Here is a 12,903-nt window from a genome sequence, read left to right on the forward strand (position 1 = left end):
TGAGTGCTGTATCAAGAGTGCAGATATTGATTTGGGTATTTGCATTGGTGCAGATCTGCTGTGAGCTGTTCCTAATATTTTGACCCACTTGTGTGGCTTAAGAAGGTAACAAATGTGGGACTGGGTGTTTCTAATATAGTGGGCAAATGGGGTAAAACTCAATTAGATCGTTTTAACTAAGTGTCTTTTTCTGTCTAAATGGTGTTTTGTCTCGCCCCCACAGGCAGCCTACTGGACTTCCTGAAAGGAGAAGCAGGAAAAATGCTTCGACTGCCGCAGCTGGTGGACATGGCAGCTCAGGTTGGTCCTCTGTCATGCCGCATCCCATAATTCCAATGTGACACAAAGGCAACCACATTCTCTCTGTCTTGCCTTTTCTCCAGATTGCAGCTGGCATGGCATATGTGGAGAGGATGAATTACGTGCACAGAGACCTGCGCGCCGCCAACATCCTGGTGGGAGATAACCTGGTGTGCAAGGTGGCTGACTTTGGCCTGGCAAGACTCATCGAAGACAACGAGTACACTGCCAGACAGGGTGGGTCTATAGTTTAGTGTCTCCACAGTGCAGGTTTTAGTTTTAAGTGTGTTTGTGTGCGCAACCTCCATCTCATATATTTATATAATTTATATAGTGACAAAGATTTCTGTAGGCTGGATTCAAACTGCAGGTCCAATTGCCCAATTCTGATTTAATAACAGATTTCGTTAATGGAATAAAATAAAAACGAAAATGCTTTTTTTTTTAATAAAAAAAAAAAGAAAATTAACTAAAACTACATTTTGTTTGTAAAACTAAAACTTTCTGTAATAATAGCAAGAATGTCCTTCTTTTTTGTCTTTGGCAAGTAATTTAATAGACGAGCCTTTGGGGTCGATTTTAAATGTATTTATTTTGAGATTACTGCAAGGCCGTAAAAATAAGAAGGTCGAACAATCGTCTGGGAGTTGAAGTCCTCTTAATGTGTGTCACAAAGAAGCGACGTCATCAAGCAGCGCCCCCAAAAAAAAAAAAAAAAAAAGAGCCATCAAATGACATCATTCCTAGGAGATTAATTTGCGTGTGTGTGGGGTTAAATGGCTCACCTGCTCTCACCCAAAAGGCAACGTTAGGCAAATAGTGCTTTCCGTTTCATATATGAGAAAAATGTATACAGTATACGAAAAACAGTTACCTGGACAACTGGGTTTGATACTTCTCATCAAGAATTCAATCTACAAATCCACTTTAAAGATCACAACTTAATTGGCAAACAAGACATCATAGCTTCATTTAATTAGGGTGGGTGCATGCATGCATCTAACTTTAGAACTAGTATCATGCACTGCACCTATTTAAGTCAAAGTCTGTGGACTGTTAAATGGTACCCTTTATTATTATTATTATTATTATTATTATTATTACAAAGATATTTTTGTTGATTTTTTTACTATAGATCACTTACCATGGTGTTCTAATATTTCACACAAGTAAAACGCCAATTTCTTTAAAAACAAAAACTAATACTAAATCCACTAAAACTCAGTGGTTTTGAAAAAAATAATAATAATAATAAAAACTAACAAAGCCGTCCTGAAAACTAATTAAAACAAACTAAATTTAAAAAAACTAAATTTATAATGAAATAAAAGCTAACTATAATTCAAATTACAAAACTATAATAACCCTGCTTTCTTGACACTAATGGAACATTGATACAACCCGCATGCACAGATCCTGATGTTTGGATATCGTTTCTGTACATCCCAAGTGACATGGAGGTAAACAATAATACGTTCATCCATCTGTTAATCCGAACATAACACAAATGTTTAAATGGGGGTTACCTCCGTATTACTCCTCTTGCAGCCATCTGTAATCATTCTGTTAATCTAATGATTGACAAACATCTATTGTTGCCTTTTTAGATTAGATTTCATTGTCTACTCCAAAACTGAACAATCTGATCTTTCTTCAATCAAAATTGGGATTACAGACACCACGATCACACCAAAGCTTTGTGTTTTTTTGTTGGTTTTTTTGGGGGGTTTTTGGCGGTGCTCCTGACTGACCCAGGATCTTGTATCAATTATAATCTCACAAACGTCGGCCAGCTCCTCCTACCACCAAACTCACAAATCAGAAGAGGCATGCTACTCGTCACGAATCTGCTCTAACGCGCCACACCAAGGCTGCACATGCTTTCTGGCACGGTTAAATATCCTTCCGCTGCACAGAACTTCTCTTAATAACTAATCCTCGTCTCTGTGACCGCAATGCAACACGTAGCATGAAAGAACAGAAGTCAACGCTAATTGCTGAGCTAATATTGTAACCAAACAGCCCAAAAACAAAAATAAATAAAAAGCCTGGTTGGAACCATGTTTCAGCAGCAACCAGCTATAAAGAACAATTTGTCCATTTTATTTTTTTTTTTTTACTAAAGATTTAAATAAATATATATACAGCACGTTGAATTTAGAGTTCTGGGTCAGAAGTTTTCATTTGACATTTTGTACATCTGATTCATATTCCAGATTTTTCATAAAACTGGCTTGAAAAATGACTCCCTTCTCTTGTAAAACGTATTCAAAAAGAAATACGAGTCAGCACAGTCTTGCACCCATGACGAAAACTTGAATACAGTACACACATCTCAGTTCGTGCACCACCTTAATCATTGTAATGCTTAGAGGATGAAAATGCCTGGAACTGACATTGGAGATTTGCCAATAGCTTCTGCATGAAAGTCTTCAAGGTCCTTTTAGAAATTATATCGAAGATGGCTGCCACTTCCTTCTAAATTTTACAGGTAACAAATGTTTTGACTTGGCTCAGCATCTTCTTCCCCCATTCTCATAATTCATCAGGAGCCAAGTTTCCCATCAAGTGGACGGCGCCCGAGGCGGCTCTTTACGGCCGTTTCACCATCAAGTCGGACGTGTGGTCCTTTGGGGTCCTGCTTACAGAGCTGGCCACAAAAGGCCGAGTCCCTTATCCAGGTAAAGCCTCACACGAACGCCCAACAGATTTGCGCGAGAGCTGCAGTCTTTTCCAGCCTTTGGCTAGAGAAACTGGCTGCACCCATGGACTGGACTCGAGTCAAATCTGCTCACATTACAATGACCAATAAATGATTACTTTATTTGTTTTAATCAGAGATGCAAGAACACTTAACCCAATTATTTTTTGCACTGATTCTGAATCTACCCCTTTCTGTAACAAATCAGGTTTTTATAATAATGATAACATAATAGTAGTAATAATATAATATGTAATACAATACAATCCAACTCTATTTAAATAGCACATTTCACAACAACTGGAGCTGTAACAAAGCAATTTTCATAATGTTGTAAGTCAGTAAAATTTATCAATTAAGGGTTAGTTCAGCAACAAGTAGAATTTCTTTTCGGAAATATCACAGCTATAAATTACAAGGAGTGGAAAAAATCTGTATTGCACAGGGTTTTATTGGTCAAATTTAAAAACAAAAACTTAAAATACCTAAAAAACCGGAGTTGCTATCAAAAAAGTCAATTCATTTTTTAAAATCAACATCAAAACTAATTTTAGGGACACGCAAAGCGATCTCTGATTAAAATTGGCTGTTGACCAGGGTTATTTTGAAGTAATTCATCTCATTGCTCTCCATTAACACTATTTAATCCCAAATTGCAAAAAAATGTGAGTGACATACCCTCAAAATCTTCATAACTGTCCGTATTAATAGTTTGAACCATAAATGCACCACAAACTATGATCCCAAAAAAGTTTAAAGTCCCCGTAAAGAGCAAATAAATTGGGCAGACTACAGATAAGTGTTGTTAACCCAACCCTGCCAAATTTGAATGATGATGACAGACAGAAAAATAGAAAAAATGACGGTACAGTCGATTCCATAAATGTTGGGACATTGACACGTCGAATCTTTTTGGCTGTTAACACCACCCAATGGATTTGAAATGACACACAAACACACGCAAGCGCACGCGCATACACACGTGCATGCGCGCACACACTTTTCACAGTGTGGAACGTGAGGTTTGCGACCCCAAGTGGACAAAAATATTACCCGCACCACCTCACATATAGTTTTTGTAATCTGCAAAAATATAAAAAATCCTAATATATATAGACAAATAACAGTTTCATGTTTCATCATGTATGACTCATGTTGAACGGTAGACTTTATTTTTTATAATAATTATTGTTCAGCCTTCTCCTATCTGCACCCTTGTTGTACAAGGCCTTTCATGTCATTCAAACTCAATTTACAAAATGACCCTCTAAATAGATGCAAAACACACACCACAGGTGTGTGTGCACATGCGTTGAAGACTCTGGATACCTACCACTAACAACCCAGGCTAAAATGAGCTTCTCAGCGATACAAAGCATGTCTCCTCAGTTGTAATGTTTCACTTGAACTGACTTAGTTGACACCTGTGTTGTAGCTGAAGTTAATGTACAACTTGTTGCTTCGTTTTGCAGGCATGGTGAACCGCGAGGTCTTGGATCAGGTAGAGCGCGGCTACCGGATGCCGTGCCCGTCCGAGTGTCCTGGCTCCCTGCATGAGCTCATGCTCTCCTGCTGGCGGAAGGACCCCGAAGAGAGGCCCACCTTTGAATACCTGCAGGGCTTTCTGGAGGACTACTTCACCTCCACGGAACCACAGTACCAGCCTGGGGAGAACCTATAGAAGCGCGCACGCACGTCCACACCCACACCCACACACTGCCACACACACATACTCACAAAACACACTAAAGCACCTCAGAGGAACACGTAATCCTGTGAGGAAGCCTCTGTGCCATCATGGACTTGGAGAAGCTTCTTTCTGGACTCTCTGGAGACTTGCAAGCTTGATCAGGATACACTCAGGCGTGAGGAGTGAGGCACGAGACCGGCGTAAAAGGGTCTAAGCACTGCGTCAAAGGGAAGAGGCCTGATGAAACCGTCCCCCGTTTTATGGTACTTTTTCCGCCCACAAAAGACACGGGTGCCCATTTTACACTCTCTGTAAAAGCAGGCAATTTTTGTCCAGAATCAGGTGAAGACTGGGACAGAGCCGACCCGCTAATTTTCCCATCAGCCATAATTGGGGTGGTAAATTTCCATGGGAAGTTTTTGAAATACTTCAAACAAATTTAATGGAAATAGATCATATTCAACTGAGCATGAATATAAACGTATTGTTTAAATCCTAAGCAGACTGCGTCCCTTGGCTTCTTGCAAAGGTGTCACCATACCTTCATTGCCGAAATGATTTTTTTCCATTTTGCTTGAGCAGCAGTGTGTCTGACGCTCACTTGCAAAACAAAGTAAAACAAAATTCAACCAAGCGATGGATCACGACTGGAAAAAGCCAACCTTCAGTTTTGTAAATTCCTTATTTATTCCCATGGAGGTTTCCAACTTTGAAATTTCTCGGCATTTGCAAGCTTAGCCATAACAGAGGTGGGATTAGTAAAGAAGGCGGAGCAAAATGTCAAGTTTGGAAAACACTTCTCTCATCCTGTTGTGTCAAAAGTAGTTGTAAGCGCCAACGTCATCTCATGTACTGATGGCGGTCGGATTATCAGGGTTCTGAATGCAAATGCGGCTCTTCAGACACTGCTCGGATGAACCGATTTATGGGCCATTCCCGGACGTGTTGCGGGATAGCTGAGTGGAAGTGATCCCACCCCTGTGTTCTTTCTCTTCCTCCTATCAGCGTCTCTCCAGTTTTTAACGAAGTGCTGCTGCTGCTTCTTCTTGGAACTCCTTCCTGTTTCCGTGGAAAGGATCGCAATCATGATAATCAGTAGGCATAGTTGTTTGAACCAACATGGCTCAGTCAGGTTCTGACAAAAGGAAGCATTTTGATCGGAGTTGTGCGGCCACCCACACATACTGATGCTTGTTTTGTGGGGCCGACACTATTCTGATGCTGGTTGACTTCCAAGTTGTTCAAATTGTGAAAGAATGAATTGGTTCCAGTCTAAAACCTTTATTACCTTTACAGGTGAATTTTGGAAAGTACGAGTCCTTGAGTTTGCCCAAAATGGCCGCTTCAAACCAAAATGGCAGTCCTCCTGTTCAGATTTGGCCATGAGTCCTTGAAACTTTTTTTGTGCATACTGTTAAGATAGACTTGTCCGCCCAATTCAATATCGACTGATAAAAATGGCGTCAAAAAAAGCCATCAGCAAAATTTGTGTCCTTGATAAAACTGGTGTTGTCGCTGCTAATTTTGTCAAACTTTCCAATCATCATCACACACTTTTTTTTCTCCCCCCACTTTTTAAAGTTAATCGTTTCAATGTTCATTTATCTGAGGTCACGCCAGATTTGCTGATGTTGACAGTCCCTTCCTCCTGCATCCACCAAACATTTTGGTTGCCCCGATTATGACATTTTTATTTAACGTTGCTCTCCAATAACAAACTAGATGATGGCCAGCGCTATGGAAAGTCATTTGAGCATTTATTCCATGTTTTTGATATCCAGCTCAAGGTCCGTGTGCTTTTGCACTCTTTTTAAGACAATTCAATGCAGTAGTGGAATGAATAGGCCACACTAGTGGCATGACTGACTTACTCGTCATGTTATTTTTTTTCCACTGCTCGTGCCACTTTATGTGTCATGCTTGAGGAGCCTCCATATATAGGAGGCCATTTTTAGCCACCTCAGGGGGCAGCCATTTTGTCACTACTAAAATGACATCACAGTTGCTCAGGGCTCAGATGGCGACTAATCAGAATCATCTTGTGAACATCATGCTTCTGAACCCAGAAAGCAGGTGCGCTGTGATTGGTCGTTACCTGTGCCCTGAGCAACTGTGATGTCATTTTCAATCACCAGCAAGTGACAAAATCACCTCCCCATGAGATAGATGAAAATGGGTTGCTTTTGCTGCTCAACTCAGCTTCCACAAACGCAATATTAATCAGTATACCACATTTATACTCGTGGGGGCACATCAAACATATTCTTAGACAATAGACAATTTTTTGTGACTCCCCTTTAAACTGAGTACTTGTCCCCATAAGTAGGACAACTTTGGCGAACTAGCCGTATAAAATAAAACTATCCACTAGTTGAAAACTGCATAATACTAGTACTACTACTGTTTTGCCTCACTAGTAACATGTAGTTTTTCTACTCGTATGCTTAGCTGGTCCTGTTATGCAGAGAACAATAAAAAATGTTCCTGACAAGACGGCCGTTTAAATAACGCACTGTATTGTCAATCTTGTGAGGAGTCTATCAGCACATGGACATTAAGCTGCATATCAATTCTCAAATGACTTTACATGGTGTCCGACTAGTATGCAATTACAAACTCCTACTGGGTGACTGACTGCACACAGCTAGTAGCACATGTCTGCACACTAGTCGAACAACTACATGTTTATAGTGCGCTAAATGTGAGCTAGGTGACATCTGTCTACTACTTGTAGAGCCAGTGACAAAAAAATTCGACTAGTTAACATCGAACCCTTCACTAGTTGTACAAATAGCGTGCCGATGTCAACTTGTGCCCTAGTGTGTACCGTAGACAAGTATTAAGACAATTGTTCTACTGGCGCGCCATAGTTGTTGTATTATTGCACTGCATTGTCTCACTCGTGAGGGCAAAGCGCATACTAGTACATAAACTTTAATTTGGGTGTCAAGGTATCAAAATAAATGCTCAAATGATTTTCCATAGAGAGATGATGCGCTGTGTCCAACTTTGCATTGCTAATCATACTAGTCACTAGTAAATGCCACTTGACCTCCGTCCATGTTCATCAAACATTTCTCCAAGCTGCGGATGTGTTCAATACCCGGCCGAGCTCGGGATGGCGAAATGTTGATTGCATCCGTGCCGAGCAATTCGACTGCTGTCCATTTTACAATGAAAGGGAGCTGATGTATGCTTTCAAAATAAAATCCTGGTGGTTAGCTTCCTGTTTCAAATTTGCAGAGGAAATATGCAAACGGGAGGCCTCAGTGTGTCAGCAGGAAATCAGGTCATCAAAAAAATCAAATAAAAAATGTGCTCATGTGGTAATTGGGGAAGCAGTTAAGCATGCTTTTTGTGCTGCGTTTGTAATTCGCCTGTACATCCTCTACGCTGTTTGCATTAAGCTACCTGGATGCCATTGACCCGCCTGACAAGGACTTTTTTTGTATATCTCATTCACTGTAGTCGCACTGTACATAGTGTAGCACTCCAACGGTTGCTTTTGTATCATAATGGCAGATATGTATTTATGTTGGCTGTTACTCACTGCATTGTTTTTTTTAACCAGTAGATAGGAGCAGTTTAGGTTGCTGCCAGCCTAAATGACAAGACAGAAGCAGCAATAAGAGTGCACATTTAAACAGGACCAGTGTTTCACGGTGGATATAAAGTCTACACACTGCTGTTAAAATATCAGATTTTTGTGATATATTTAAAAAAAAAAAAAAAAAAAAGACCAGTTAAAATCATTTCAAATTTTTATCCTCTGTTTGTGACCTATGACCCGTACAACTTAAATGAGGTGAGAAACAACTGAGAAAATGCGTGCGTACACTCATCCAATTGGATTGTGGTTGTTTTCAGAATTAACCAGCCACACACGTGCCACCATTTCAAGTGCCACCCTAAATAAATAAAGCAAAGAAATGTCAGGAAAGGTCTACTAGAGCAGCTGAACTTTATTTTGACTAATCAGAGGCACTTTCAATGATGGCAGGTGTATGATGATTGCCATTTATGATTCATGAGTTTGACCAATATTTCTCATTCTGACCACAGCCACAGTCCCGAGTGCACACTGTGATTTCCGTTGTTCCTTTTGACATCCTCTCGTAAAAGATGCAGTCCAGTACAATTAATTGAATGGTGGGAAAGGTTTTGAAATGATTTATCTTGGTCTGTTTTTTTTTTTTTAATTCAGGCACAAAAACCTGACATTTGCGCCGTGACTTCTATCTTCTCTGCATATCAGGGGTGGGGAACCTACTTCCCACTACTTTTTTAAATTTGAATTTCAAAGAGTAATTTCTGAAATATTTTATATGGATTTCATTGATTAAATTAGTTAACAAGGGATTTTCTGCTTTAAATATGTTACGGATTAAAAAGTGAACGACTACATTATTGATCTTACAGAAAAAAATAAATATGTTAAATTAACCATTTTAATAACAAAAATATATATGACACGATATGACAAACAAAATGTCATCAGTTTAGTCGGTTCTAACAATTTTAATAAATTTATTTAATTCATAAATAGGCCAAGGTTTGCCCACCCCTGGTGGAATTTGCAACTCCAGTATTTGGACAATGTCAACATTTTAAAATAATGCTGTAAATAGTATCGTCGATGACTGTGACTATCAAGTAATTACTGTACTTCTTTATTTAACTGAGGTTTTGTTTTTTCTACAAAATGTGATCCCAGGCGGTTTTAATGACATGTTATTGTTTTTTGTTTTGTTTTGTTTTTTCATATAGGCAACACACATTGGGCTTGACGTGTATTTCCAAGAACAAGACCAAAATTCCTTTTTTCCTTCTTCTTTTTTTTCGTGTTTGTTGTGACTCACTGGAGGATAGAAACGGAGGATGTGTGAATAAAGCCAAGGTCTGATTGGAAAATCTGTGCCATGATTTCAAACATGTCCTGGTGGTGTTAATGATAAATTTAAATGTTTAATTTTTTTAAAATATAAATCTATGCAGTTCAGGCAGACGTCACGCCCGCGACAGGAAGGTGAGCATTTCATTTTGTTTGTAATTTGATTGAAATGGGTATTGTGCCACTTTCTGTTCTTTAAATGTGCAATAAATTATATTTCAAGTGTGTTTTGAAAGTGTGTGCATGTGTATATGGCCCTTGATGCGAATACACCAGAGCCGCTTCTACTTCAAATTATATGACTCTTACGTCACAACATTAGGCATCATGTGATGAAAATTCTATATAATGAAAATAAGGGAGACATTTTCCAATTTAACAAGATGTGGTGTAAAACTGACCTTTTCATGTGGATTGTGTTGTCAAGATATTAGAAAACGGCTCATTAAAAATATGCGATTTTTTTAAAGGGTTGTCACCAAGTCAACCAAGTGTTTTTTGCAATGCAATACTGCTTAGTTATCTATTTTCCCCTTAATTTACTCTAAATCAACTCAAATTATATAAAAGAAATGAATAAATAGGTGAAATTAAATTAAATTAATAATGAAACCTGGGAAAGATGAAATGGGGGAAACATCAATGTAATGAATAAAACAGTAAGACAAATGCGTTTTTAATTTATATTGTAATGAACGTATTTATAGAATAAAAAGGGATCATTTTACCCCAAACTACTAAAAGACAAATTAAGTGATTAAGTAGATATTAGTTGCAAGTCAAGTGAGATCATATAATTTTAGAACACACACCTTTCAGTTTGTTTGTTTTACCACATTAACAATCTCTTGGTTGCATTTCTAAATAACTGAATATCCTTTACGACTATGTACCCTGGCCTGCTGTGACCATTTTGTCCACAGGGGGGCGGTCAAAGTTGCGAGGATGAGTTTTATCAGTGAGAGCATTGTGCAAGTCCACCTGCTGCATCGTCGACACACATTTTCCCTTCCTTCCCGCCTGTTTTATGTCACACTAAAGGCAGCTCATTCATTAGGGCTGCTAATTGATCACAGATGTTCGCTTCCCCGCACTGGCTGCACTACAAGAGCCACTAGTGAGCACTAAAGACGCTGTGGTGAAGCGAGCTTACGTTCAGTAAAGTTGGATTTCATTTAATACTTTGGTGAGCCACGGACCATTTGATAAGCAATGCAATTCTGGAAAGGAAAAAAACACATCCTTGCATATCCCTTATTCATGGTTGAATGCTCAAAATGATCCTCGAACTTTGATGTCATACTTTGAAATTTAACGAGGCCCATCTGTTTCAGATACCTTGTTCCTGATTGGGGCTCATTTTGACAAATTCTCAAGTAGGCTACATGGAGTTTCCCCAAAATGACTGCTTCAAAACAAAATGACCACCTTCCTGATTATTTTTGGTCCTGGCCTTTTTTGAGCATCATGTTATGATAAACATGTCCACCCAAATTTGTGTTGAGTTTTGGGGTGAAACTGCTGTCAGGGGTTAATTTTTCAACCTTTTTCATGGAAGCTCCTCAAATTTATCTTCAAGCTTTGGTACCATGTTCTGCCCAAATGAGACTGCCCAGGCAAAGAAAAAAAAAAAAAAAACAAGTTCCAATTCAGACAAACCCTTCTGATTGTGGCTTATTTGAAAATGACTGCATCAAAACTAAATGGTTGACTTCCTATTCAAGTTCATTCACGGTTCGTTGAGACTTTAATTGTCATGTTAGGATTGCCCACAAAATTTCATGTCTGTAAACTGCTTCCAGAGATTTGTTTTCCTCTTACTTTCTAGGTGACACCAATGAATGACTTTTGGTGTGCCGTGCGATCCCCAAAATACGTACATTCTCAGCTTGTAACGACCGTTGAGTTTTGGGACATGTCGAATATTTAGACGACGGTCGCATCATTTGACAAAGGTTCCCTACCAAAAAGGTGCAGGTCCCAACGGATGACCTATTCTACATTTGTGCATCTGTGTGCGCGTGTTTGTATGATGTGTGTGTATGCTTTCCCCATCTGCCGAGTCGCAATGTGAGTCATTTATCTCAGTTATCCAGACCGTGTCAAAGCTCCATCTGTGAAAACAGCAAACACACACTCTCATTCATTGCCTCAGTGATAGCGGATGGAAGATACACACAAGCATTAAGCATGCGTGCACATGAGTACACACACTCACACACACACACACACACACTTACTGTATAGTGTTACGGTTTGTTGTGGCCACCACAATGTCAGTAGCATAGCAACCATAGGAAGAAGTTGGCTCTACTTCTTTAAACGATCGTTTGACATATCACACGTCGCTTGCTACAGGTGGTGCAGGTGGGCAACCCATTATTAAACATGAACTCTGAGACAATAGGAGTTATGAATGACCAGGCCCTTATTAATGTGAAATATATACATTATGTATTAATAAATGGTCAAATTGAAAAAGTACAAACGTCCATCCATCCAAGGGGCACTGTCCTGGTTGATTTGCTTCAGTTGAAGCAGCAATGAGATTGTCAAGATGCTTCTTTACGGTGCAATTATGGCCTGGGGTTTCTTTAAATGTTTCCCCCCATTTGTCAGGACCACTCTGCTCTTTTCCGCTCATCCTCCTTTTTCCCAACCTCCTTCCTCACTTATCACCTGCACAGACACAAACACCACCTGTCTGTCTTATCTTTCATCCTGCTCCTCATCCTCATCCGCTTGCTGTCTTTCCATCATTTTTATTTCCTGTTGCTGCATTAACATTTAAGACCATCTGCTCTCTATCCATCATCCTCCATTGGTCTATCCATCACTGAGCTGGAACACCATCGGTCCATTATTCACATCGCTGGAATGCTATTGGTCTAGCCATCACATAATTAAAGGGTTATTGGTTTGCCCATCACATTGCTCTCATTGAGCGAGAGGACGATTGGTTAAAATACTTCTTAGCTTGATCATTAACGGATTATCAGATAATTGATCAATTTTTCACACCGATAAAATGCCAGCAATCAATTTAGCATATTGCTTGAACCCCATCGGTTTATTTATCACATCGCTAAAATGCCGTTGGTCTAACTTACCACATCAAAAGAATCCTATTGGGCCGTCATCACAAGCAGGAACAAATGTGCGGCGTGTCCAAACCTAATTGACAACGTCATCATCCCGCAAGAGAATAAAAAACAGATTTCAATAGCTTGTACTATTCTTTCCATTTTAGAACTAAAACACAAGTCTTAATAAATGTGTTGCACACATTTTAGATCGGGGAGGGCAATTCATTTTTCGAAA

General features: G+C 39.3%; 1 protein-coding gene across 2 annotated transcripts in view; it reads left to right on the forward strand.

Moving 5' to 3' along the window:
- Nucleotides 1–9,809, forward strand: part of LOC148327749 (proto-oncogene tyrosine-protein kinase Src-like) — a 32,851-nt gene extending 23,042 nt beyond the window's left edge. For both annotated transcript variants that reach the window (XM_088308211.1, XM_088308210.1), the window contains 4 exons: nucleotides 224–300; nucleotides 384–537; nucleotides 2,850–2,981; nucleotides 4,474–9,809. In XM_088308211.1, the coding sequence (XP_088164337.1) occupies nucleotides 224–300; nucleotides 384–537; nucleotides 2,850–2,981; nucleotides 4,474–4,682 (572 nt within the window). In that variant the 3' untranslated portion in view covers nucleotides 4,683–9,809. The remainder of the gene's footprint in view (nucleotides 1–223; nucleotides 301–383; nucleotides 538–2,849; nucleotides 2,982–4,473) is intronic.
- Nucleotides 9,810–12,903: the final 3,094 nt, after the last annotated feature.

The sequence above is a fragment of the Idiotropiscis lumnitzeri genome, chromosome 11 (genome assembly GCF_059441095.1).
Source record: "Idiotropiscis lumnitzeri isolate Australia: NSW breed Sydney's pygmy pipehorse chromosome 11, RoL_Ilum_1.0, whole genome shotgun sequence".
Classification (NCBI taxonomy): Eukaryota; Metazoa; Chordata; class Actinopteri; order Syngnathiformes; family Syngnathidae; genus Idiotropiscis; species Idiotropiscis lumnitzeri.